Source organism: Microcaecilia unicolor, chromosome 9, assembly GCF_901765095.1.
Source record: "Microcaecilia unicolor chromosome 9, aMicUni1.1, whole genome shotgun sequence".
NCBI lineage: Eukaryota > Metazoa > Chordata > Amphibia > Gymnophiona > Siphonopidae > Microcaecilia > Microcaecilia unicolor.
This window is the reverse complement of record NC_044039.1, coordinates 3,469,951-3,496,217: the sequence shown is the minus strand read 5'-3', so window position 1 is coordinate 3,496,217 and position 26,267 is coordinate 3,469,951. Positions and strand designations below refer to the sequence as shown.

The 26,267-nt window shown below is 46.6% G+C and overlaps 2 protein-coding genes across 3 annotated transcripts in view; one reads left to right on the top strand and one right to left on the bottom strand.

The window, feature by feature from the left end:
* Positions 1-26,267, bottom strand: part of SYN3 (synapsin III) — a 198,976-nt gene that overhangs the window by 117,922 nt on the left and 54,787 nt on the right. The window lies entirely within an intron of this gene.
* TIMP3 (TIMP metallopeptidase inhibitor 3) overlaps positions 1-26,267 on the top strand; it is a 44,567-nt gene that overhangs the window by 11,040 nt on the left and 7,260 nt on the right. Inside the window, exon 2 of the mRNA XM_030215176.1 lies at positions 21,125-21,207. Within this exon, the coding sequence (XP_030071036.1) occupies positions 21,125-21,207 (83 nt within the window). The remainder of the gene's footprint in view (positions 1-21,124; positions 21,208-26,267) is intronic.

Genomic DNA, 26,267 nt, shown 5'->3' with positions numbered 1-26,267 from the left:
ATTTCATCCGCCCCTTAAGCTGGAAAGCAGTCCACAAGCAATGCTTTCTCTGGTTTCATGGCCCTCTCAGCTTCCGTTAGCCGTAAAGCCGAGAAGGTGTAAGAAATCACTATGTCAGCATGGGACCCCGTCATCACTAACTTTTGTCTGTAGTTACTCTGATCCCCACAAGGGTGTTTTTGATCCACAAAGGAGTGTTTCAGAAAACAGGCTTCATTATTTCTGCATAGAGGTTCTTGTTTTCATGTCGTTAACTGGTGGTTGATACCGTTGGTGGTAGAGGCATAGGTGTGACTATCTGTGGAGATGAAGGACCTTGGAGGATATTTCTTGCTCTCATGTAATGCCCAAATGCCAGAAAAGTTTTCTACTGGCTGGAGCCGTCTTATAAGTACTATGGACTCATGAATTCATGAATCTCCCTCTTGTTGTTTTGAGCCCTGACTGGATGAGGTAATGAGTATAAACAGAAAACCTTCAGAAGATGATCACTTATGTTTTATCCCATTACCCATAAAAAGCTCTTCAAACAAGACAAGTTTATAGGGAACCTAAGTCCTTGAAGGTCTAGCTTCACAAACCTGTCCTGGAGACCCTACGGCCAGTCAAGTTTACAAGATATCCACATAAGAAACTCCGGGCTAAAGGTCCATCAAGCCCAGAGTATTGCCTGGCAGATCCCAAAATACACATCTGTTTTCCGTAATTTCCAGGGCTGGTGCTCCCAAGTCTAGTTGGTTAATTGTTTTTTGGACTTTTGCTCCTGTACTTGTCCAAATCACTTTTGAATCTCACTACATTGGTCACCTTGACGGCATCCTCCAGGAAACGATTCCTCAGCCTACTAAGGTGCACATTAAAAAACTTTCTAAGACTTTTTTTTTTTATCTGCTGGCCATTAGTTTTATGGGGGTATCATAAGAACATAAGCATTGCCATGTTAGGACAGACCAGAGGTCCGTCAAGCCCAGTATCTTGTCTCCAAAAGTGGCCAATCCAGGTCACAAGTACCTGACAAGATCCCAGAAAAGTAAAATATATTTTATACTGCTCATCCTAGAAACAAGCAGTGGATTTTCCCAAATCCATTTTAAGAATGGCTTTTGGACTTGTTTTATTATTTTGTTTTTTAAGGAACTTGTCCAAACCATTTTTTAAATCCTGCTAAGCTAACTGCTTGTACCACATTCTCTGACAATGAATTCCAGATGTTAATTTAACGTTGTGTGAAGAAATATTTTCTCCAATTTGTTTAAAATTAATACTTAGTTGTATTTTGGAAAGAGTAAACAAGCGATTCACCTCTACCTGTTCCACTCCACTCAATATTTTATATGCCTCTCCCCTCAGCCGTCTCTTCTCCATTGAAGAGCCTTTTAGCTTTTCTTCATAGGGAAGGTGTCCCATTCCCTTTATCATTTTCATCTGCCCTTCTCTGTCCTCTTTGCTTTGGTGATGTTTGACGTTCTACCACATTCATCTGCATGCACTGGATATTTCGGCAAATGCAGATTTTACGCTATGCATATTCCGTATGGATCTGCTGAAAACCTGACTGTCTTTGGGGTCCCCGGGAAAGGTTTGGGAAGTTCTGCTCTAGAGCTTAGAACCAAGATTGTTCTAGAACATTCTATGTACAAGAGTCTCCGAGGTAAACTCAACACCCTCGTATCAGAATTACAGGATATGTTGACAAACATGGCTTATGGGAAAGAGCCAGCAGAGATTTGGCAAATTGCATCTCTTTGCACTGTTAGAATTCTTTTAAGAATAAGAACAAGGGCAAGCAGTTGATACAGAGAATCTGGATTTCCAGAGGGCAATTGATAATGTCACTGATCTCCCTCTCTTCTCGTAACAGCGTCTTCGTTCTCAATAGACGAAGCAGGAGTTGGCCCTGTGGATGCTGCATCTTTAATCCAGGGCAACTAAGAGGCCTGCTGCCCTTGCATCTCATGCAGGGATGGGATAGAGGCAGGTGACTGATCTGAGCCTTCTCCCCCGGACAGAAGTGCTCTGAAATCAATCCCTCCTGCTCTGTTTACCCTTTTAAGGCCCTGTATACTCAAGCGTGTTCACGTTATTTTCAAGTGTCTATATAAACTGGCCTGATTACAGTGTTAACGTGAAATTGGCGTTTATAGGGGTTATACAAACAGCTCATCTAATGGTTTAGTGAAACAGTACACATAACGGTGCTTTGCAGACACTGACACACAACTTTAGCTATGTCACAGAAGTAATTATAACTGGTGACAGGGCCGGCTCAAGGGACTGGCACTCTGAGCCAACTTTTGCTTTGGCGCCATGCTCCCCCACCCAGCAATCTTTCATCTCTCCTTTCACGTCTAGTGTGATCCAGTATCTCCCCCTCTCTCTCAAGTCCTCCCCTCCTGCTGGACCAGGTGAAGTGCTGACTCAGGGCACTGGTGGTAAAGGACGCCAAAATCCCACTCTGGCATCTGTCTCTCTAGGATTTTGAAGCAGTGTCTCACCTGCTCCATAGGTTGAGTCACTCTGATTGGTGATAACATTCTCCACAGAACCTCCACCTCATTTGCATCTCTCATTAACAAATCTTAATCTGCCCCATTCTATAATCTTGTGCACAAATTTTACATGCAGGTTACAGAATATGGGCAGTTATGCATGCAAGTTAATTAGCCAGTAACCAATAACTGGGGAATGGGACTTGATATACTGCCTTTCTGTGTTTTTTTTTTTTTTTTTGCAACTACATTCAAAGTGGTTTACGTAGTATATACAGGTAGTTATTTGTACTTGGGGCAATGAAGAGTTAAATGACTTGCCCAGAGTCACATGAATCGAACCCAGTTCCCCGGGATCAAAGTCCGCTGCGCTAACCACTAGGCTATTCCTCCACTCCATTGGCGTTAATTTGCACTAATTAACACTAATTTGCAGTTACCCATGTAATTACACAATCACAATCGTGTAACTATGAGGGGGCGTGGCTATGGGAGGGGGAATGGGCGGGTCAGAGGCGTGTCCAGCAGTTACACACTAAGATTCTAGAAAAACTGTCATGTTTTTCTGCTCATTTACACCAGCCATTGACATGACAGAAATGGATGTACCTAAATGTTGGTGTGTAAATGCACACGATTGCCGAGAGAGAGTTCGTGCTCAGGGCGCAGCGACCTAGCACCTACATTTCGGCAACCATTTCAGAATTACCCCCCAGTGTACATAACAAAAAAGATTTTACAGCCTGTGATAATGCAGAAAGCAGTGCAGGGTTTCCTGACGCATGTGTAAAAGAAAACAATTGTTCCCTGATGCACTAAGCAGAGTGAACCATGTGCAAAAAATTGTGGGAGAGCACAACAGGCGCAGGTGCACGTGAGTCTGCATTTGTGGCAGCAGAGGTGCAGGTGCTGCATCACTCTATCCACAGACCAGCATTCCCCAGCTCTGCCACCGTTCCACAGCCCCCCCTGCATTCCAGAACCTCCAACCTCCGTGGCTCTGCCACTGTGCCACAGTGTCCCTCCCCACCACACATTCCAGAACTACCCAACCTCCCCGGCTCTGCCACTGTACCACAGCCCCCCCTGCATTCCAGAACCTCCAATCTCCGTGGCTCTGCCACTGTGCCACAGTGTCCCTCCCCACCACACATTCCAGAACTCCCCAACCTCCCCATCTCTGCCACCGTTCCACAGCACTCCTAGCATTCCAGAACCCCAGACCTCCCCGGCTCTGCCACTGTACCACAGCCCCCCCTGCATTCCAGAACCTCCAACCTCCGTGGCTTTGCCACTGTGCCACAGTGTCCCTCCCCACCACACATTCCAGAACTCCCCAACCTCCCCAGCTCTGCCACCGTTCCACAGCACTCCTAGCATTCCAGAACCCCAGACCTCCCCGGCTCTGCTACTGTACCACAGCCCCCCCTGCATTCCAGAACCTCCAACCTCCGTGGCTCTGCCACTGTGCCACAGGTGGCAGAGCTGGGGAGCTTAGGGGTTCTGGAATGCGAGGGGGGAGGGGCACTGTGGCAGGGAGGTTGGAGGTTCTGGAATGCAGGGGGGGAGGGGCACTGTGGCAGGGAGTTTGGGTGTTCTGGAATACAGGGGGTGCTGTGGCACAGTAGGGACACGAATGGAGCAGGCACAAGTTAAGGTTTTTTTTTATTTCATTTAGCCTCGTATTTGCTTCCCCCCCCCCTCTTCTCTAGCATTTGCTTGCAGTTATGCTAATGTATTGACACAATTTGTAATGCTTCATAATTTCTAGGGCACTGACCTACGTGGAGTCTGTACGTGAGGGACATGCTATCCGTGACAGGCTCAGCTGACTCCTGCATCTACCTGGCCAGGGATCTTTCTTGGCTTGGCAGAATTTTTGGCACACCCTTGAAGTGAATCAGCCCTGTACTGGAAGCACGTATTGAAGCAACAGATTGAGAGGGTTATGAGCGTAGACAGAGCCTCGAGAACGGAGTCTTAGCTGGGCTGCTGTGCCCTGTTTCCTCTGTAAGACTTTTCACAGAGACCTCATTCTAGAGAATCTGGCAGGAAGTCGGCAGAAAATTCAGATGCATGTCTCTCTGGGTTTTTTTTGTTGAACATGTTTGAGCAGCTGGACACTTGGGCAGAGGGCGTAGCAGAGAGGTGCTTGAGATTCCTGCACCATGGCAGAGGGTTCCCGCCCCACCTAGGGCCTCTGTTGGTTTTTACATGCTGGTGCCAGATCTTGTGCAGATCTCTTGAGTGTTCAGAGGATCAGACTTGCAGCTGAGCTGGGACCAACTACAGAGAAAAGAAATGCTTTGAATTCTTTCTGGCCTGATACTGGAGGCACAGTCGAGGGGGGGGGGGGGGGCTTAATTGAGGAGGGGCCAGTTCATTGTGAACAAAGTGTCCTGTATGTGAACTTCTCTCCTGCACACTCACTCAGACCTGTTGCTAGGGGTCATCTCTGCACTCCCACTGGGGAGCCAAGAACCCCCGCCCCCCCCCCCCCCCCCGCTCAGCCGCCTCCCCCTCCTTCAGGAGATGTGTTAATAAGACCAGTCTCATAAGAGCTGCAATTCTTGGCCAGTAGGAGACGTTTAATCAGGGCTTTTTTTGAGGGGGTACTTGGGGGTACTGAGTACCGGCACCTTTTCCATTGTCTGCTAAAATTGACCCAAGGACCCCAAGTTTTAATGAAAGAGCTCAGGCTCTACACACCAATTCTGCCTTGTCATAGATTCTGTGAATGGTTGGGGGGGGGGGGGGGGGGGCTGGCTATTGTAGGGTGGGTCCCTCAGTGATCACTCCACCCCTGAAGGGTGGCCTAGCATTTGGGTACTGGCACCTTTGTTGCTAGAAAAGATGCACTGGGTTTAATTAAGGCATCTCTTGCTGCTGGAGGGGGAGGCGGCTTGTAATTGAGGGGTGCTGGGGTCGGAGCCAGGAAACACAGTGGGTGGGGCTAGGGGCATGTCCTAAAAATCTCAAATTGGGGCCCTTTGGCAGCTGTGCTCACCCATTGTGACTATCTTAAAAACCAAAGACAGGATTGGGATGGTCCAGTGTAATCCAGCACAGGTTGCCCGGGATGTCCGAAACATAACTGAGGGACTGGGATGTCTTGAATTGAAGCAAAACAGTTGAACTATAAACTTTTGTGCTTACCAGCATAAAATTATTTAGATTTTGTTTTTTAATGTATATTCGACTCTTCACGTGAACTGACACCAGATAGGGTATCCCAGGAAAAATCTTAATGGTGCTGGTACAACTTGTCTCAATTCCATGTAACAAGAGTATCGCACTGCGTCTCTAATACATGTAAATAGCTCATGACTATTCATTGTGGATATACAGAAAACCCGACTGGCTGTGAGGTAACCAGGATTAGATGACAGTGGTCCATAAACCCAGAAAATGGCAGGCCTGTATACAGAGATGGATATCAAAGTACAATGAGTAGGCCCCAAGGAGAGGCAGATTTCTAACCTTTGTCCTGTTTTCTAAACATTAACATTTAATTATTTTTGTGGTGGAATTTTCACTTGAGAAATATTCTGTGCACGTAGCTTCCACTTGTGTCCGACTTTGCCAAACCAGTGAAATTTCTGGACTGTAATACTGTTTCCAAAGAGGAAAAGGAATAACAGGAATTGAGAACCCCCCCCCCCCCCCCGAAATATTTGTGGGAAACTGTTCCCCACCCTCTGGGATCTGGGTGCTCAGTGGGACTGCAGATGCCCCCGCATGGAACCGTGATGGCGCAGGAAGCTCTCGCCTCACCATAGACAAGTAGATGTCTTCACAAAGGCGGTTAATAAATCCCAATAAATAAATAATTAGAGGCACAGAGAGAAAATTCCCAGGGCAGTCCTGGCTGGATCTGGCTGAGCCTTATGGGAATTCTCTACCCACAAGACTGGTGGGAATCAGTGCATGTACTATAGTAACAAAGTAACATAGTAGATGACGGCAGAAAAAGACCTGCACGGTCCATCCAGTCTGCCCAACAAGATAACTCATATGTGCTACTTTTTGTGTATACCTTACTTTGATTTGTACCTGTCCTCTTCAGGGCACAGACCGTATAAGTCTGCCCAGCACTATCCCCGCCTCCCAACCACCAGCCCCGCCTCCCAACCACCGGCTCTGGCACAGACCGTATAAGTCTGCCCAGCACTAGCCCCGCCTCACAAGCACCAGCCCCGCCTCCCAACCACCAGCTCTGGCACAGACCATATAAGTCTGCCCAGCACTATCCTCACTTCCCAACCACCAGTCCTGCCTCCCGCTCTGGCACAGAATTACAATGAAAAAGGTGAAGCAGAATAAAATATCTAGTGGATTCCAGAATAGCTTGTTTAGGGTTGGGACGGATCAAACGAAAGTCTTTTATGGAACGAAGTAAGTGCGATGGTGAATACAGAATGGTAAGATTAGACAGGTACAACGGGAGACCTACCTGGAAAGCTTTAAAAATGAGGGTTAAAAGTTTATGAATAATTCTTTGTCTGATCGGAAGCCAATGATATTTCCGAAATAAAGGAGTGATATAATCTAGGCTTCTCCTCCCATGACTTAGCTGAAGTCCCTATGAAGAAAGACTAAGGAGGCTAGGGCTATTCAGCTTGGAGAAGAGACGGCTGAGGGGAGACATGATAGAGGTATATAAAATAATGAGTGGAGTGGAACAGGTGGATGTGAAGCGTCTGTTCACGCTTTCCAAAAATACTAGGACTAGGGGGCATGCAATGAAACTACAGTGTAGTAAATTTAAAACAAATCAGAGAAAATTTTTCTTCACCCAACGCATAATTAAACTCTGGAATTCGTTGCCGGAGAACGTGGTGAAGGCGGTTAGCTTAGCAGAGTTTAAAAAGGGGTTGGACGGTTTCCTAAAGGACAAGTCCATAAACCGCTATTAAACGGACTTGGAAAAATCCAAAATCCCAGGAATAACATGTATAGAATGTTTGTACGTTTGGGAAGCTTGCCAGGTGCCCTTGGCCTGGATTGGCCGCTGTCGTGGACAAGATGCTGGGCTCGATGGACCCTTGGTCTTTTCCCAGTATGGCATTACTTATATACTTATGTAAGTCGTGTCCCCAAGCACAGCCAGCTATTTCATTCCTGAATGGACTGTTAACATGCGAACGAACAGAATCACATATCGCCTTACACATCTGTCAAAAGGTGTCAAACGTCCCAATCTGTCTGTTTGAACTTGTACACAAACCTTTTAACTACAAATCCCCAGTGATAATTAAGGTTAGAGTTCACATCACAGTCAAAAAGGTCCAGAGGTGCCTGGGATTCATTTATCCCCCAGGGACCCTTTGTGGGGAAATGAGGAGGGATTGAGACCTTTGTTGCATGTGTCAGTAGGGGGCTGAAAAGTTGAGCCATGTGTGGAAGTAACTCAGTGGTATGGCTGGCTCTGTCATTCCCTTAAATAAAGTGGAATCACCAGTCAAATATACTACTACTACTACTTAACATTTCTAGAGCGCCACTAGGGTTACGCAGCGCTGTACAATTTAACAAAGAGAGACAGTCCCTGCTCAAAGAGCTTACAATCTAATAGATAAGAGTGAGCCAAGTACAGGACAATCAAGCTTTTGTGACATCACTGATGAGGTTGGCTCTTAGGCATTGGTGGAATGAGGCATTATGACATCACAATCTCAGCTCTGGATACCAGAGACTGAAACTCTTCACACTAAGGGGGGAAAGTGAGCCAAGTACTACTACTACTACTACTTAACATTTCTAGAGCGCTACTAGGGTTACGCAGCGCTGTACAAATTAACAAGGAAGGACGGTCCCTACTCAAAGGAGCTTACAATCTAATAAAGAGTGAGACAAATATAGGACAATCAAGCCATTGTGACATCACTGATGAGGTTGGCTCTTAGACATTGGTGGAATGAGGCATTATGACATCACAATCTCAGCTCTGGATACCAGAGACTGAAACTCTTCACACTAAGGGGGGGCCAAGTATAGGACAGTCGAGCCATTGTGACATCACTGATGAGGTTGGCTCTTAGGCATTGGTGGAATGAGGCATTATGACATCACAGTATCAGCTCTGGTTACCAAAGACTGAACCTCTTCACACTAAGGGGGGAAAGTGAGCCAAGTACTACTACTACTACTACTTAACATTTCTAGAGCGCTACTAGGGTTATGCAGCGCTGTACAATTTAACAAAGAGAGACAGTCCCTGCTCAAAGAGCTTACAATCTAATAGACAAGTGAACGGTCGAATATCTGCTGCTGGGGGGGGGGGGGGCGCTCTCGCTAGTTGCTCCACTTCCGGAACATTTCCGACGTTTGCAGCACTGTGGGTCCCTGCACCCCCACCCCACCCTCTCCTCAAATAACATATTTAGAGTAATGGATCCCCGTGAGATGCAAGTCCTGTTCCTACAGCTGTAAGTACATCAAAGGAAGCAGGAAGAGGTGCAAATCATCTCTGCAAGTCCCCTTGTAACCCAGTTACATCTTCAGCAGCTCCACAAAGGCAGGAAGGAAAAGTTTCATAATGGCCTCTCACCCATCCGTTCCAATTGTGCACTTGTGTTTGCAGAAACTTACAGCTAAATTGTATCATAGTAACATAGTAGATGACGGCAGAAAAAGACCTGCACGGTCCATCTAGTCTGCCCACGATAAACTCATATGTGTATACCTTACCTTGATTTGTACCTGTCTTTTTCAGGGCACAGATCGTATAAGTCTGTCCAGCACTATTCCCCGCCTCCCATCACTGGCTCCGGCACAGACCCCGTATAAGTCTGCCCTCTCCCATCCTAGCCTCTCAACCACCAACCCCTCTTTATATATGAAAACTGCTTTGTTTGTACCATAGAAAGACAGTGTATCAAATGCACAACCCTTTTACCCTATTCCAAGGAGCTGGCCCATGTTCTTATCGTACACGCTACACTCCAGGACATACCACAAGTATGGGATAATGTGACCGATACAGATGGTATCATGCCCCTTTGCTGATGTCATGCCTAATCAGACCAGACGTTACCCAGGGAGTGTCGCTGGTCATCTTCGTCAGCGTGCTAGACAGGACTTTTGCTAAAGTGGGGCTTCTTCCATTGGCTTTGGGACCTTCTTATCACGGTGCTGATAAACCACCCAGATAGTCTGATTGGTGGGCAGGATAGAAAGCCCTTAATAAACTTGCTTTTGTATTGCTCCATGGTGCGTCGACCTCACCTCGAATAATGTGTACAATTCTGGTCACCACGTCTCAAAAAAGGTATAGTGGAATTAGAAAAGGTACAGAGAAGGGCGACAAAAATGATAAAGGGGATGGGACGACTTCCCTATGAGGAAAGGCTAAAGTGGCTAGGAGAAAAGATGGCTGGGGGGAGATATGATAGAGGTCTATAAAATAATGAGTGGAATGGAACAGGTAGACATGACTCACTTGTTTACTCTTTCCAGAAATACTAGGACTAAGGGGCACACAGTAAAGCTACAAAGTAGTAAATTTAAAACAAATCTGAGAAAATATTTCTTCACTCAACGTGTAATTAAACTCTGGAATCCGTTGCCAGGGAATGTAGTAAAAGCAGTTAGCTTAGCGGGGTTTAAAAAAGTTTTAGCTATCTTCCTAAAAGAAAAGTCCATAGACCATTATTAAATGGACTTGGGGAAAATCCACTATTTCTGGGATAAACAGCATAACATGTTTTGTACTTTTTTGGGATCTTTGCCAGGTATTTGTGACCTGGATTGGCCACTGTTGGAAACAGGATGCTGGGCTTGATGGACCTTTGGTCTTTCCCAGTATGGCAACACTTATGTACTTGGGATTCTGAATGGAATCTTGCTACTCTTTCAAATTCTGCATGGAATCTTGTTATTCTTTAGAATTCTAGAATCTTGCTATTCTTTGGGGTTCTACATGGAATGTTGCTACTATTTGAGTTTCTGCCAGGTATTTGTGACCTGGATTGGCCACTGTTGGAAACAAGATGCTGGGTTTGATGGACCTTCGATCTGTCCCAGTATGGCAACACTTATGTTTTTTATGGAGTTACTGGTTTGGAAGCGAAGGACAAAGACCAGGGCCAATTCTGAGCCATCCTGGCTCTCTTTAAAATGGTAAACGTAGCAGAGCCTGCCTGCAGGAACTACGTTCATACTGTTCCCAGTTCCAGCCCTGGTTTTTCTTTTCAGATGTTAACGGTCAACATTCCATAATTGGAATCTTGTTTTCTGTTCTTGGACATACAAAAGCACCCAGAACATTCTTCAGCCAGGTTAACTTGTACAGTGAGACCCTGATCAGCGCCCTCAGCAAATCTAGAAAGAGTAGACATGACAACCAGGGACGTATCTGACCTTCAGCGGTAGTGGGGGCCAGAGCCGAGGTGAGGGGGCACATTTTAGCCCCCCCTGGCACCGCCGCCACCATCATCATCGCCGACACCCCCCCCCCCCCGCTGACCCTCTCGACCCCCCTGCCTGCTCGCTCGCCGTCGCCTACTTGGGCTGGCAGGGACCCCATCCCCCACCAGCCGAAGTAACGTGCAGGACGTCAGACTCAGAAACCTGAAAGGAAGGAAGAAGACTTCGGCTGGCGGAGGATGGGGTCCCCGCCAGCCCAGGTAGGCGACAGTGAGCAAGCAGGCAGGCGAGCGGGCGGGGGGGGGGTCAATGGTAGGGGGTCCAGGGCCAAATCTACGAGGGCCCTGGCCCCCATGGCCCCATAGCAGCGACGCCCCTGATGACAACATGTTGTTATTTCACCGAATGGAGGTTTTCATTACGGTGGCAAAGCATATTGGTGGGAAGGGGGCCAGACTGCAAGGTCTACTGGGGTGGAATTTGTCATTGGGTCAGGGACTCTACCCGAGTATGGTAATACACTGAGAGGGGACTTGTCAAACACTAAGGCCTCGATGCTCAAAAGAAAACGCGGGCGCTAGAGGCCACTAACGCCATATTAGCACCGCATTTACCTGCGCAGAATGTTCAGAGGCCGGACCATAGGAGCAAATGAGCGCGCAGACAAACAATGCAAGTAGCACGCTAATGTAGTCAAGTTCATGTAAATGAGGTCATTTTCTATTCCTTCCCAACGCTCAGAAAAGAGCGCCTGAAACAAAACTGCCTTAGCGCTGCAAAAAAATAACACCAGGTCGGAGCTGGCATTAGGGTGTTGTATTTCACATGATTCTCAGGCTTCTCTCATGATTCTTTCTGCAAAATCTGCCAGTTTTGATTGCTTTTGGAAGCAGAAGGAAGCCTGTGCGAGCTCTTACGCGCTGGTCATGAGAAACACAGACCCAAGAGAAAACACATATTGGCATCTAAATATAAGCATATATGCTAACCCCCCACCCCCCAAAATGCCCAAAGTGATAACATAGATTGGCGTCTGTGTCTACTACTACTACTACTATTTAGCATTTCTATAGCGCTAGCTAAACGAGCTTACCGTGGAATTCTTCTGCGCGTGCGCCAAGCACAATCCTCCCGCCAAACTCAATGCTCAACGTTATGAGCGCATCTATATTTGCATCTCATTACCATTAGGGTGCGGGCAACAAGGGGGTGCATGAAGCACTCGTGTGGCTGTCGGCTCCGCCGGTCCCCTGCCCCTCTGACGTTACTTCTGTTCCGGGGTAGGGGACCAGAGGAGTGCCTTGCTAGGAGGAAGGGTGATGCACATTTTGGGGGTGTGATGCACTTTGGGGGTGGGGTTGACACACCTCGGGGGGGAAGGAGGAACACAGCAGTGACCTGCCCCAGGTGGCAAGCAAGCGAGGTATGCCACTGGCAGAGAGAAAAGGATAGCGGAGCTTCATGAGCCGGTACATCAAGCTCCATCTCTGACCGTCTTCAAATCTAGGCTAAAAGCCCACCTTTTTGATGCTGCTTTTAACTCCTAACCCTTGTTCACTTGTTCAGAACCCTTATTTTATCATCCTCACTTTAATATTCCCTTATCTCTTATTTGTCCTGTTTGTCTGTCCTAATTAGATTGTAAGCTCTGTCAAGCAGGGACTGTCTGTTCATGTTCAAGTGTACAGTGCTGTGTACGTCTAGTAGCGCTATAGAAATGATAAGTAGTAGTAATAGTATTCTTTGGGATTCCGGAATCTTTGCTACTCTTTGGGATTCCGGAATCTTGCTACTCTTTGTCCTTATCCCTTATTTGTCCTGTTTGTCTGGCCTAATTAGATTGTAAGCTCTGTCAAGCAGGGACTGTCTGTTCATGTTCAAGTGTACAGTGCTGTGTACGTCTAGTAGCGCTATAGAAATGATAAGTAGTAGTATTCTTTGGGATTCCGGAATCTTGCTACTCTTTGTCCTTATCCCTTATTTGTCCTGTTTGTCTGGCCTAATTAGACTGTAAGCTCTGTCGAGCAGGGGACTGTCTCTTCATGTTCAAGTGTACAGCGCTGTGTACGTCTAGTAGCGCTTTAGAAATGATAAGTAGTAGTAGTAGTAGTAAAGAAGCAGATTGGATAGGTCATATGGTCTTTATGTGGCATCATTTTCTGTTTCTGTACTACAGACGTTAACTCTTTGAAGCCAGCTTCACGTCTGGGTTCAGTTTCTGCTTAAGTCATTTGCACCTAACCCTGGTTGCTGAAACAGCATCACTGGAGCCCTGGAGGTGGGGGGGGGGGGGGGATGACAGCTGCCCCTCCTGTTCTGTTACTTGTACCGGGACACCTGGTAGCTGTCCAGCAAGGGTTATGCTCGAAAATCTTTACCCTTCTTTTGGCACCAGTTGGCTCAGCTATACTTATCTGAAAGACTGGGTGGGAGGGAGGGCAGTGGAAGGACCCTAGGGACAATACTAGAACTGTTAAGAGGTAAGAAGAGAAACTGCTGTAACAGGGTGGAGGTACAGATGTGTCACGAATCTTATACCAGAGGCATCTGTCTGCTTTCTCTGGGCTGACTTGCTTGCTTTGGCCGTGACTCATGATCAGAGAACTGCACTTAGCATATCAAAGGCTAATTTCTCATCTAATTATGAACCTCCCCCCTTGGGATCCATTCAACTGTACAGACATCCTACAGAACAGCCTGACCCAAAGGTCTGAAGCACTGGAAACCAGCCTCCCCCAGGGGGTCTGCTGTGGGCACCACTTCAGAGGGTTTGTCTGGAGACCACTTGTGTGGGATGAAGTTTCTCAGGGGTTGTGACTGTGCTGTAACGGGACCCCTGAGAGAGCAGCAGGTGGGGTGTTGAACTCGCTGGAGCTGCAGAAACAAGACCAGACTGTTTGCACGGCAGACACAGGGCCACCAACAGCTTCTTGGGGCCAATAAACCATTTGCAACCCTAAAGTACTAAGGAAAAGAATCATTCTCTCTCCCAGGTAGCAATTTATTTAGCCCCACCCTCAGTGGCCCCCAACATGTATAATCATCCTTAAGGGCCTGTTTTGTCGAGCTTCTTAGGGGCAGAGAAAAGGCTTTGAATTCTGCGAATCCTTACAAGATGCAATCGAAGACTGAAGGTGGCTCAATGTTATTGGATTTAAACTGATTTCACCAGATGGGGAGCATTAAAATCTGACTGTGCTATAGCTTGGAGTCTCCCTGTCCCATTGCAGGTGAAGGAGACGAGGTCTGATGACAGTTCAGTAACATTGAACATACACGATAACCTCCATAAGTCACCGCAACCTGCTGTCTGTCTGTACATAAAGTTATGCAGCTTCTCTTGGGAAGACCTGCTGTCGGCTGAAAATTTTGCACTGCAAATAATGTCTGTGCACCGACCACAAATTGTAATTTTTAAAACTCAGTGCAGTGTTGACATATCACCAGGGACTAGAGACCTCTTGAAACCCTCCCATGGCACTTGAGAGGGAGGGAGGAAGGTCCCCATCCCAGCCACAGCTCTTACCCTTGTAATGGACAGGGTGGCCACCTCACCCCAGGCTTGGTTTTGCCTCATGTGGTTTATAGTTCTGATTTTTCTTGGGGTAAAGCTAGGTTGGGTGGGTCTGTTCTAACCTGTGTTGTGCTGACACTACAGTAGAGAGAGGGGTTGTTTCAGCTCCTGCACAAATATATCACAACTGAGTCAGCACAGACCAGGGCTCTGCAAGCTTTAGCTCTTAAACCCACGTAACCCCTGATAACCAAAGCAGTTAGGGGGTGGAGGTAGGAAGGCAATGTTCCACTCCAAAAATCTCACCCTCTTCTCGAGATGATATCAGCCAGCCGATCTTTAGACCCCCCCCCCCCTAACTCTTCAAGCTGATTTTCCTGTATATCTCATTTGCCCTTCACCTAAGCTTATCCCTTCTTTGACCCCCATACAGGCACATTCCCGCTCTCTACCATCCCCCCATTCCTTGCCAGTTCCTGTGTTCAAACTCATCCTTCTTGGCTGATGATCAGAGAATAGGATGCCTTGGCTTCAGCTCATCAGCAGTCCTTTTTGACATTGGTGCAGATTGTGAAGGCAGGAGACCCTGCAGGAGCACTGTGTTTCTGGCTTGGCTGGTGGTATTGATCATAGCTGCAGTGGAGGGACCAGGCCAGCAAGAGATGTATTTACAGACTGGGCTGATGGTAGGGGCAATGGGGAGGGTAATTTTAAGACACCAAGCTCCCTGCCATGTGCTTTTCTTCTGAGACATTGGGTACATGTGATGAAGTTCAACGGTGGACTTGGTGTTCGTCAGGTGACAACATGATGCTCCATGTACCTGTGTATGTGTTTAAAAAGGGGTTAAACGGTTTCCTAAAGAACAAGTCCATAAACCACTACTAAATGGACTTGGGAAAAATCCACAATTCCAGGAACAACATGTATAGAACGTTTGTACGTTTGGGAAGCTCGCCAGGTGCCCTTGGCCTGGATTGGCCGCTGTCGTGGACAGGATGCTGGGCTCGATGGACCCTTGGTCTTTTCCCAGTGTGGCATTACTTATGTGCTTTTAAAATCCACAGGAATTTCACTCATGACCCCAGTTGGGAGACACGACCTACAGGCTGGGAACCACTGATACATGCTGTGCAGACACATCCCAACTGAACCTTTTCTCCAGCTCCATGTTTTAACACTCACCCCAAAATAGTGATGTAACTGAAATTTTGTAATGGTGTTCTGGTACTGATCACTACTGTGACAAACCAGGATCAGGCGCCAAAGGGAAGTCGTGCCAAACGAATCTCATTGAATTCTTTGACTGGGTGACGGGAGAATTAAATCAAGGACATGCTATGGACGTCATCTACTTAGATTTCAGCAAGGCTTTTGACACGGTTCCCCACAGGAGGCTCTTGAATAAACTAGAAGGTCTGAAGATAGGACCCGAAGTGGTGAACTGGATTAGGAACTGGTTGACGGGCAGACGCCAGAGGGTGGTAGTGAATGGAGTTCGCTCGGAGGAGGGAAAGGTGAGTAGTGGAGTGCCTCAGGGATCGGTGCTGGGGCCCATTCTGTTCAATATATTTGTGAGTGACATTGCAGAAGAGTTACAAGGTAAAGTTTGCCTTTTTGCGGATGACACCAAGATTTGCAACAGAGTGGACACCCCGGAGGGAGTGGAAAGCATGAAAAAAGATCTGAAGAAGCTGGAAGAATGGTCTAACGTTTGGCAATTAAAATTCAATGCGAAGAAATGCAAAGTGATGCACTTAGGGAGTAGAAATCCAAGGGAGGCGTATGTGTTAGGTGGGGAGAGCCTGATAGGCACGGACGGGGAGAGGGATCTTGGGGTGATAGTATCTGAGGACCTGAAGGCGATGAAACAGTGCGACAAGGCGGTGGCTGTAGCGAGAAGGTTGCTAGGCTGTATAGAGAGAGGTGTGACCAGCAGAAAAAAGGAGGTTTTAATGCCCCTGTATAAGACGTTGGTGAGGCCCCACCTGGAGTATTGTGTTCAGTTTTGGAGGCCGTACCTTGCGAAGGATGTTAAAAAAATGGAAGCGGTGCAAAGAAAAGCTACGAGGATGGTATGGGAGTTGCGTTCCAAGACGTATGAAGAGAGACTTGCTGACCTGAACATGTATACTCTGGAGGAAAGGAGGAACAGGGGTGATATGATACAGACGTTCAAATATTTGAAAGGTATTAATCCGCAAACGAATCTTTTCCGGAGATGGGAAGGCGGTAGAACGAGAGGACATGAAATGAGATTGAAGGGGGGCAGACTCAGGAAAGATGTCAGGAAGTATTTCTTCACGGAGAGGGTGGTGAACGCTTGGAACGCCCTCCCGCGGGAGGTGGTGGAGATGAAAACGGTAACGGAATTCAAGCATGCGTGGGACAGGCATAAAGGAATCCTGTGCAGAAGGAATGGATCCACAGAAGCTTAGCTGAAATTGGGTGGCAGGGGGAAGAGGGGTTGGTGGTTGAGAGGCTAGGATGGGGGAGGGCAGATTTTTATACGGGGTCTGTGCCGGTGCCGGTGATGGGAGGCGGGACTGGTGGTTGGGAGGCGGGAAATACTGCTGCACAGATTTATACGGTCTGTGCCTGAAAAAGACAGGTACAAATCAAGGTAAGGTATACACATATGAGTTTATCGTGGGCAGACTAGATGGACCGTGCAGGTCTTTTTCTGCCGTCATCTACTATGTTACTATGTTACTATGTAAGCTCAGATTTCTAGCTACATTTAAGGAGCCCAGTTTTCACGGTGGATTTCTCCAATTTGGGTGTGAGAAAGACTGTGAATTGCTCTAAGCTGGGCAGCGTGTATCATTAATGTTGTTACTGGGTATGATTTCAGGATCTCATGCAGTTATCTCAGGGTCCTCAGACAAGAAAACAAAACTCAAGGTGCTGTGTATATAGGTGACCAGGTGCCTGAGGGGACAGGAGAGGGTCTGCTCCTAACGTCCATTAAAGACAAACTGATCAAATTGTAGCCCTGTAAGACACTTGTCATGGTCGGGCAGAGGATAGTTTTATTGGACAATTCAGCCATGTAGTGACTAGTTGTTTATTAAGAACCGTGTTCTTTTTCTCGCCGAGAAACCTTAAAATCCTGCCCATGTTCCAGTAGCTGAGCAGAAGACTAAGTGAGCAAAAACATTCACAAAGCCCCGACACGTGGACATAAATTCTTTCACGTGAATGTGGCCGAGGGCATGACTGCTTTAAAAATTCTAAATATGGGCTTGGCCAGTGGTGGCTAAAAGTTGACGTTGTGATTGGTCAATGGGGTGTGGTGATAGCCAATCCTGTACTGCAATGACTCAGCTGTGCTGACATTGGATGGGAAATAGGGATGAAGAAGTGGTTCCCCCCTCCCTTTACTACTGCATTAAAACACACCAGAGCTACAATCCAATTAAATGTTACTGCCCATCTGTGCTGCTCTCTCAGTGGACCCCGGACCCTCCTGTTTTTCTGAGACTGATCCCCAAGGGTGTTGGGAGCAGAGCCAGGACTAGAATTAACTCCCCGACCACTGCAGGCTGTTCCCAGAGAGCTGTCAACATCAGATGCACCGAGTCTGGGCTTCACGGTTGCATAACAGGAAACCCATCTCTCCCAGTTTGGGCTTCAGTCTGGATTAATTCAGTGCAGAAACAATATATTTAGTTGCTTCTGCAGTTGGACTTGCTACAGAGAGACACAGAGCCTGGCTTTTGTTTTTGTAAATACGAAGGTGCCAGATATTTTTGGGGTTTTTTTTGCTTTTTCCTGGCTGCGGCATTTCCTGAGCAGCAACTTAATTCCAACCACTTAAATCCATATTCAGACAAACCAGGATCAGGCGCCTTCCTAGGGTGAGAAGTGGCACACGGAGAGGAGCTGAGCCTGGTGGCATCTCCTGATACAGGTGCTGCTCACCGACTTTGGCAAACGGTTCTCCTGAGTGTAGATTCATTCAAATGGGATCCACTGCAGCTCCTTGTGACCTTGGGCAAGTCACTTAACCCTCCATTGCCCCAGGTACAAAAACTTAGATTGTGAGCCCTCTAGGGACAGAGAAAGTACCTGCATATAATGTGTACAGCGCTGCCCTCTAGGGACAGAGAAAGTACCTGCATATAATGTATACAGCGCTGCCCTCTAGGACAGAGAAAGTACCTGCATATAATGTGTTCAGCGCTGCCCTCTAGGGACAGAGAAAGTACCTGCATATAATGTGTACAGCGCTGCCCTCTAGAGACAGAGAAAGAACCTGCATATAATGTATACAGCGCTGCCCTCTAGGGACAGAGAAAGTACCTGCATATAATGTGTACAGCGCTGCCCTCTAGGGACAGAGAAAGTACCTGCATATAATGTGTACAGCGCTGCCTTCTAGGGACAGAGAAAGTACCTGCATATAATGTGTACAGCGCTGCCCTCTAGGGACAGAGAAAGTACCTGCATATAATGTGTACAGCGCTGCCCTCTAGGGACAGAGAAAGTACCTGCATATAATGTGTACAGCGCTGCCCTCTAGGGACAGAGAAAGTACCTGCAAATAATGTGTACAGTGCTGCCCTCTAGGGACAGAGAAAGTACCTGCAAATAATGTGTACAGTGCTGCCCTCTAGGGACAGAGAAAGTACCTGCATATAATGTGTACAGTGCTGCCCTCTAGGGACAGAGAAAGTACCTGCATATAATGTGTGCAGTGCTGCCTATGTCTAGTAATGCTATAGAAATGATTAGTAGCAGTGCCGTAGCGAGGGCGGCTGACACCCGGGGCAGGTCGCCGCTGTGCACCCCCCCCCCCGGGTGCAGCATGACGCACCCCCCCGGGAGTGCATTCTTACTGCCATACGAAAGCGAGGGGGGGCGGGCGGGAACGCCGATCCGCCCCGAGAGCACGTTGCTGGGAGCTGCGTTGGCTTCGCTGGTTCCCTGCTCTCTGTGCCCCAGAACAGGAAGTAACCTGTTCCGGGGCAGGGGAAGCAGGGAACCAGCGGAGCCGACACCCCCCCCCCCAGCGGCATGCACCCGGGGCGGACCGCCCCCCCTTCCTACGCCACTGATTAGTAGTAGTAGTAGTAAATAAAGGACTGAAATATAAATCTACATACGCGACCAGCTTCTCATACATCTGCACGCAGCTATGGAATGCACTACCGAAGGCCATAAAAACAACGCAAGACCTAACCATCTTCTGAAGACTAATGAAAACAGATCTCTTCAAGAAGGCATACCATAAACATCCATCTTAAATACTAAAGAATAACACTACACACGATCCTTACAACACCGTAACCTTATTACATGACAAGCAATACCACCCTAAACCTTATGTCAAACAGGATCTCTCTATAGTCATTGACCTAATGTAGATTACAACCAATTTATTACTCAGGAACCTTCTTGCAATGCCATAATGTATTCTCCTTTACCATATACGTACGCACATGGTATATATATATACCATGACCTATTCCATTTATGCTATGTTCAATGTATGTTACCATGTACGTTTGCACCTTAATACAATACCATTTGTAATTCTGCTACCCGGAAATGGCAACAGCCATTATGGCAAATGTAAGCCACATTGAGCCTGCAAATTGGTGGGAAAATGTGGGATACAAATGCTACAATAATAATAATAATTACTTGTAAATTGCACAGAACTAGCCTTGTTCAGAAAAGCTGCCTTCAGGGATATGGTGGGCATTGCCTGATCAGCAAAACAAAAGAATGAGGTGGACTCGGAAAAGACATCAAAGTGTACGTCTTTATTGTAAAAGGCATAAAACCGACCCGACACGGCCGTGTTTCGGCACAGAAGGCCTGCCTCAGGGGTCAAACAAATCTGTTATATTATGATGAAAAAACGACTAAAGGAAGATCTCAAAATCCAGGTCCCAAGTGGAAAAAACACTCTGTGATGCGAACAATGTCTTGCCGATAAGCCAGTGATGTAATGAATGCCTTTTGTGCCGAAACACGGCCATGTCAGGTCGGTTTTATGCCTTTTACAATAAAGACTTTTACACTTTGATGTCCTTCCCAAGTCCGCCTCACTCTTTTGTTTTGCTGTTCATGTTTACGTGAGGCACCTTTCCCCCTTTTTTCTTCTTCATTGCCTGATGCACAGGTGATGAACTGGTTAAAAACCTTTTCAGTTGAGAGAGAAAGTTGAGCAGGTCTCAGTTCTATGTTCCATTCAATACAGTGTGCAGACCGTTAGTTTTCTGCTGAATTGGGAATCCTTCCAAATCATTTATTTTGTATCAGAATGAGATGGTTTACGACAGTGGAAAGACTCACGCAGGGCAAGATTTAGCAAGGCCGAAAGATTGTAAGAGAGAGTCCAGGGAGTAGGGTAGAAAGACTCTTCCAAAAAAACAAGGATGACACCAGTGCAAAAAGGTGATCTTTATTGGAACAACTCAAAATGACTCGACACAGCTGTTGTGTTTCTGTGTCAAAACAGCTGCTTCAGGAGTCTCGTGATGTTGGTTATAAAGAGGTGAGCAATGTTTCCAAGATCTCATACAACTTCAAATGGATAAAGTAGATCCAAAGTATTTGGACACAGGTGAAATATCTATCAGCTAAACACCAAGAGAAAAAGGGTTTTTTGGAAGCGTCTTTCTGTCCTACTCCCTGGACTATCTCTTGCTGACGCACGTAGGGACTGATCGTTCCTCCGCTTTGTGTGTGTGAAAGACTGTAAGATCTGATGCTAACCCTGTGTTTCTTTTCTCCGCAACAGTAATCCGGGCCAGAGTGGTGGGCAAGAAGTTAATGAAGGATGGACCCTTTGGGACGATGCGGTACACTGTCAAACAGATGAAGGTGAGTTGAGGTCCACTCTGTGTCCGCGTTTCAAGTAGCAGCAGGTAGTATTGCCCTGCTAAAAAAACTGTACAACACAGCGCTCTGCCATCTTGTGCTTGTGGGCCACGGTAGGGACAAGTAGTACCAAAGCAGGGACTGGAGCCATTGGGCCCAGACATTCTGATGCTTGCTTTGAACTTTTCAAGGCTGCTTCTGCTCCTGTTGAAAATGCCCACACCCTAGCCCTATCCTGGAGACTCAACTAGCTGTTTTGGTTTTCAGGATGACCACGATGAATATGCATGAAGCAGATTTGCATACAATGGGTCTCCAGTATACCTACACTTTATCTCATCTATTTTCTTTGTGGTGATCCTCAAACCCCAATGCTAGTTGAGTCTCCAGGAGAGGACTGAGAAGCACTGACTTGTGGTTAGCAGGAACCCACTAAATGATGCTTCGAAGACCGCACTGAGTAACAAAGGGATTCTAAAATGCCCAGGGGTTGCTGCAGTTTCACTATAGGCCTTTCTTTAGCACTAGAGAAACGAACTTGACATGAAAAGCAAAATATATACTGGAAAGCAAAACCCCCAGTAAGGCAGCTGCAAACCACGGAAGTGCAGAATGTGTACACGTGCAGGTCAAGTAGTGTGCAAGAACCTCGTTCTAGGTAATTGTGAACAGGTTTGAAATAATTGTGGTCACAAGTGTTCGGAGTGGCTGAGGGGGGGGGGGGGGGGATGCTTGTTCTCAGAGCTCTTCTGTTCTGTCTTAGTTTTCTTGTTTTCTGTTTCCTGAACTGCTTCATTTTCGGAGACACTCCACCGGACTGTGTGTAGAAAATGGGGGAAGGATGGAACTGTAAACTTCGATCCTCCTAAAGACTTACAAAAATAACTCATCTTGTGAGGCAGCTAATTCAACTTTCAGCAGTGGAAAAAGTACCTGGCAAAGAAATTTGGGATGAGCCCAAGAATTTTCATCTGTAGCTGGCCGCAGCTGTAAATCCCTCAGGGATACTCTGTAAATTCTTTTCCAGTACTCTGGGTGCACATTTACCACGCTTGACTAACTACCTGCAAAACTGCTACTGCTCACGGAAAACTTTGCTTTTTCTAAGGCTATCTGTACTAGACATCGTTGCCTTCAGGGACAAGCCAGCGAGCATTAGATCAGGGTGGCAAAGCAGAAGGGCACCAAAGCCTTGTTGGCATTGTGGCAGGTTTGAAAAGTGAGAACAGGCTCTGCTGTTTCAAACCAACAACAGCAGAGTGGCAGGAATGAGGAAGCAAGCTCCCACTGATATCATCAAAAATCGCCCTGTCCTTTCAGAGCACGCTACCCAAACCCTAAATCACAGTCTTGTCACCTCATGCTTAGACTATTGCAACTTGCTTCTCACAGGTCTCCCACTAAGCCATCTCTCTCCTTCAATCTGTTCAAAATTCTGCTGCACGACTAATATTCCGCCAGTGTCATTATGCTCATATTAGCCCTCTCCTCAAGTCACTTCACTGGCTTCCTATCCGTTTCCGCATACAGTTCAAACTCCTCTTATTGACCTATTAGTGCATTCACTCTGCAGCTCCTCAGCACCTCTCCACTCTCATCTCTCCCTACATTCCTCCCCGGGAATTCCGTTCACTGGGTAAATCTCTCTTATCTGCACCCTTCTCCTCCACCGCTAACTCCAGACTCCGTTCCTTTTATCTTGCTGCACCATATGCCTGGAATAGACTTCCAGAGCCGGTACGTCAAGCTCCATCTCTGGCCGTCTTCAAATCTAGGCTAAAAGTCCACATTTTTGATGCTGCTTTTACCTCCGAACCCTTACTCGCTTGGTCAGTACCCATGTTTTTATCATTCCCTCCTTAAGTAATTCCCTTATCCCTTGTCATGTTTGTCTTGATTAAATTGTAAGCTCTGTCCAGCAGGGACTGTCTCTTACACGTTTAGTAGATTCAAGGCCTACAAGGCTCTTGAGGTGTTTTAGAATGCTGTAATATATATACGCAGACTCCTGAGGCAGGCCATACAAGCCAAAACACGGCCCGTGTCATGTGTCTTTTTAGAAAACATCTCATAAATCCAGCTTTACACCATTTGTTGCTTCTGGTCTTCTCTACTGTCTCGTTCTGCAGTTTCATCAAGTAGTAATTGGTTCTTCTTTTGTTTGTGACTGCGTACATTGCATCAGCATGACAGTATGACATGTGTACAGGGCTCAGCTGAAGTTCTGCACAGCAGCACTCATAATCAGGGGAGTAGGTAGGAAAAGCTTTCAAAACTCGAAATATTGTCACCAAGAGAATGAAGAAAACAAAGAGCTGAAATTAATTTTCTAGAGATTAAAAATTCCTCATTACCGCTCCTGCTTTTAACCACTTGACCTTCACATTCCGAAGGACTGGGTTTCTAGATCACCAAATGAATAGTTTCAGAACGCATGGCCCTTGGTATGGGTACATCATGTCACACACAGCTGGCTAAAAACAAATAAGAGAAAATATTTTTTCACTCAACGTATAGTTAAGCTCTGGAACTCATTGCCAAAGAATGTGACAATAGCTGTTAGCATAACTGGGTTTAAAAAAAAAAGTTTGGACAAGTTCCTGGAGGAAAAGTCCATAGAATTGAGGAAAGCCATTGCTTATCCCTGGGGGGTAGGTATCATGGAATCAACTTTTCAGGGTCCTGCCAGGTGCTTGAAACCTGGGTTGGCCACTGTTGGAAGCAGAATACTGGACTAGATGGACCTTTGGTCTGACCCAGTCTGGTTATTCTTATATTCTTATGGTTTGTGAACTTCCATTTTTGGTTTTCAAAAGGTCATGCAATCCATGAGAAACATTGGGGCAGGACTGGATGGGCCATAGTGGGTCTTTATGTGTACGATTTGCCAGTAATTCTCTTCAACCTCCAGATATTGCCCTTGTACTGCAAGATGTGTTAGACTTTTCCCAACTTTTTTTTTAATCAAATTGCAAGAATGTTCTCTGTAGCCAGATGCCACAGGTGCAACAAAAGGAGTAGAGGTTGACAAAGTGACTTGTGAACCAGGAGGAGATGATCAGAAATTCTTTATTGAAGCACCAGAAAGGTTCAACATGTCTTTCCAGCCAGATGGAAAAGGCCACTCCCTCTGGCATGAAATCAGCATAGTTCCCCCCCCCCCCCCCTCCTCCCTTTTCCATTTGTGAAGCAAGGCTTTCCTGTTTACTTGTTTTATTTACAAACTTTTGATGCTTGAGTTTTTAAATCATAATTTTTTCATTAACATACATACAGCCCCTCAGGGGAGGGGCACTGACCTCCGTAATGGTTAGCCTCTCAGTTTTGCTGACTGAAGCTCTCGGCTTGTCTCTCTGCAGAGCAGACCTTAAACTTTCAACGCTGCTATCAGAAAAATACTTCACCCTGGGCAGTAACTTTCCCAGCCACTCTTCAGCCCTCTGGCACAATGTTAATCTAGGCAAGTGAGATTACCTCTCTAGCTTGTCTTTTCCCCAGGCTTCTGACCAGGTATATTAATTTACCAGATGGATGCTTCACTATGGCTTCTAATCAGAAGCTTTCACAGAAAAACACTGGACAACTCCATAACTCACTAATAAAACTTGTAAAACTGTTTGCATCAATCTCCTACCTCACTCACTTCAAAGTTTGACCACTAAACATAACCATCCCGTTTTATATTCCTCTTGCTGCCTATCCTGTCTTTTTCCCCTACTTCTTTTCTGGCTTTTCATTCATTTCTGCAGGTTGCCCATTAGTTTCAGGTGTTCAATTACCTTCACCTATAACGTTAAGATTTTCCAGACCATCACTTCCTCACTATATTTCCCAGACTTCCTGTGTCCAATATGAACTTACTTCCTGCAAGTTTGGAACCCTCCTGGTCTACACCTCTGGAGGAGTAGCTTAATGGTTAGTGCAGTGGGCTGGGGAACTGGGTTCAATTCCTAGTGCAGCTCCTTGTGACCCTGGGCAAGTCACTCAACCCTCTATTGTCCCAGGTACAAAAACTTAGATTGTGAGCCCACTAGGGATAGGAAAAGCAGTGGCGTAGCCACAGGTGGGCCTGGGTGAGCCAGGGCCCACCCACTTAGGGCTCAGGCCCACCCAACAGTAGCACATGTTTAGCAGTAGCTGATGGGGATTCCAAGCTCTACTAGCTGAAGACTTCCCCCTGATGGTAATGAATATGGTGTGCTCCACATTACTGGCACCTGTGAATGCTCAGTTTTCAGCGCATGCCTGCTGCAGACTGCCAAGGTGGAGAGAAACATTTTCCCACCAGCTTAGATATTTTTTGGGGGGGAGGGGGAAAACACTTGGTGCCCACCCATTTCTTGCCTAGGTCCACCCAAAATCTGCTGCCTGGCTACGCCCCTGAGGAAAAGTACCTGCATATAATAAATGCAAACCACAGAATATTAAATCCATGACCCTTTTATATCTCTCAGCATTACCAGGAGAGCTCACGTCCTCTCAGAGCTTTAAAAAAAAATGTTCTCTTGAACTCCATCTGGCTGTGAACTGTGGTAAAGCTGCATGAATTTCTCAGATTACGACAATTACTGTTTTGACTGGAAAAGCTGGGCGATGTTTTACTCAAAACAATATACATTATGAGCAAAGCTGACATTTTACAGATAGAATATAGAAATGCACAATTTCTAGTATTTAGTTCCCAGGTTGCTCTTCATAACTCTGTGCTTCAAGTCCCTGCCACTGGCCACCGGTAGTAGGTGTCTTACCTTGATTTTCTATTTCCTATTTGTTTGTAAAATAAAGCTTAACTACCTCCATGTCTGGTGCTGGTGCCACAAAGCAGCCGTAGCTGTCCTGTTGTGTCAGTCGCTACATTCCTGTCTGCTTCAAGCTATTACTTCCCAGGCCTGGACTTCGCAGGTGGCTGAAGAGGCTACAGGAAGTTTGGTCTTTCTCTGTTAGACTCTCCTCCGCATGCGCCCCAGGCTTCTGATTTTAACCCACCCTCGGGCCAGATATTAGTGATGTAGTAGCTAGACCTGACCAGCAAGGACTAGTGGCATCAAGTACTGCAGTCTTAT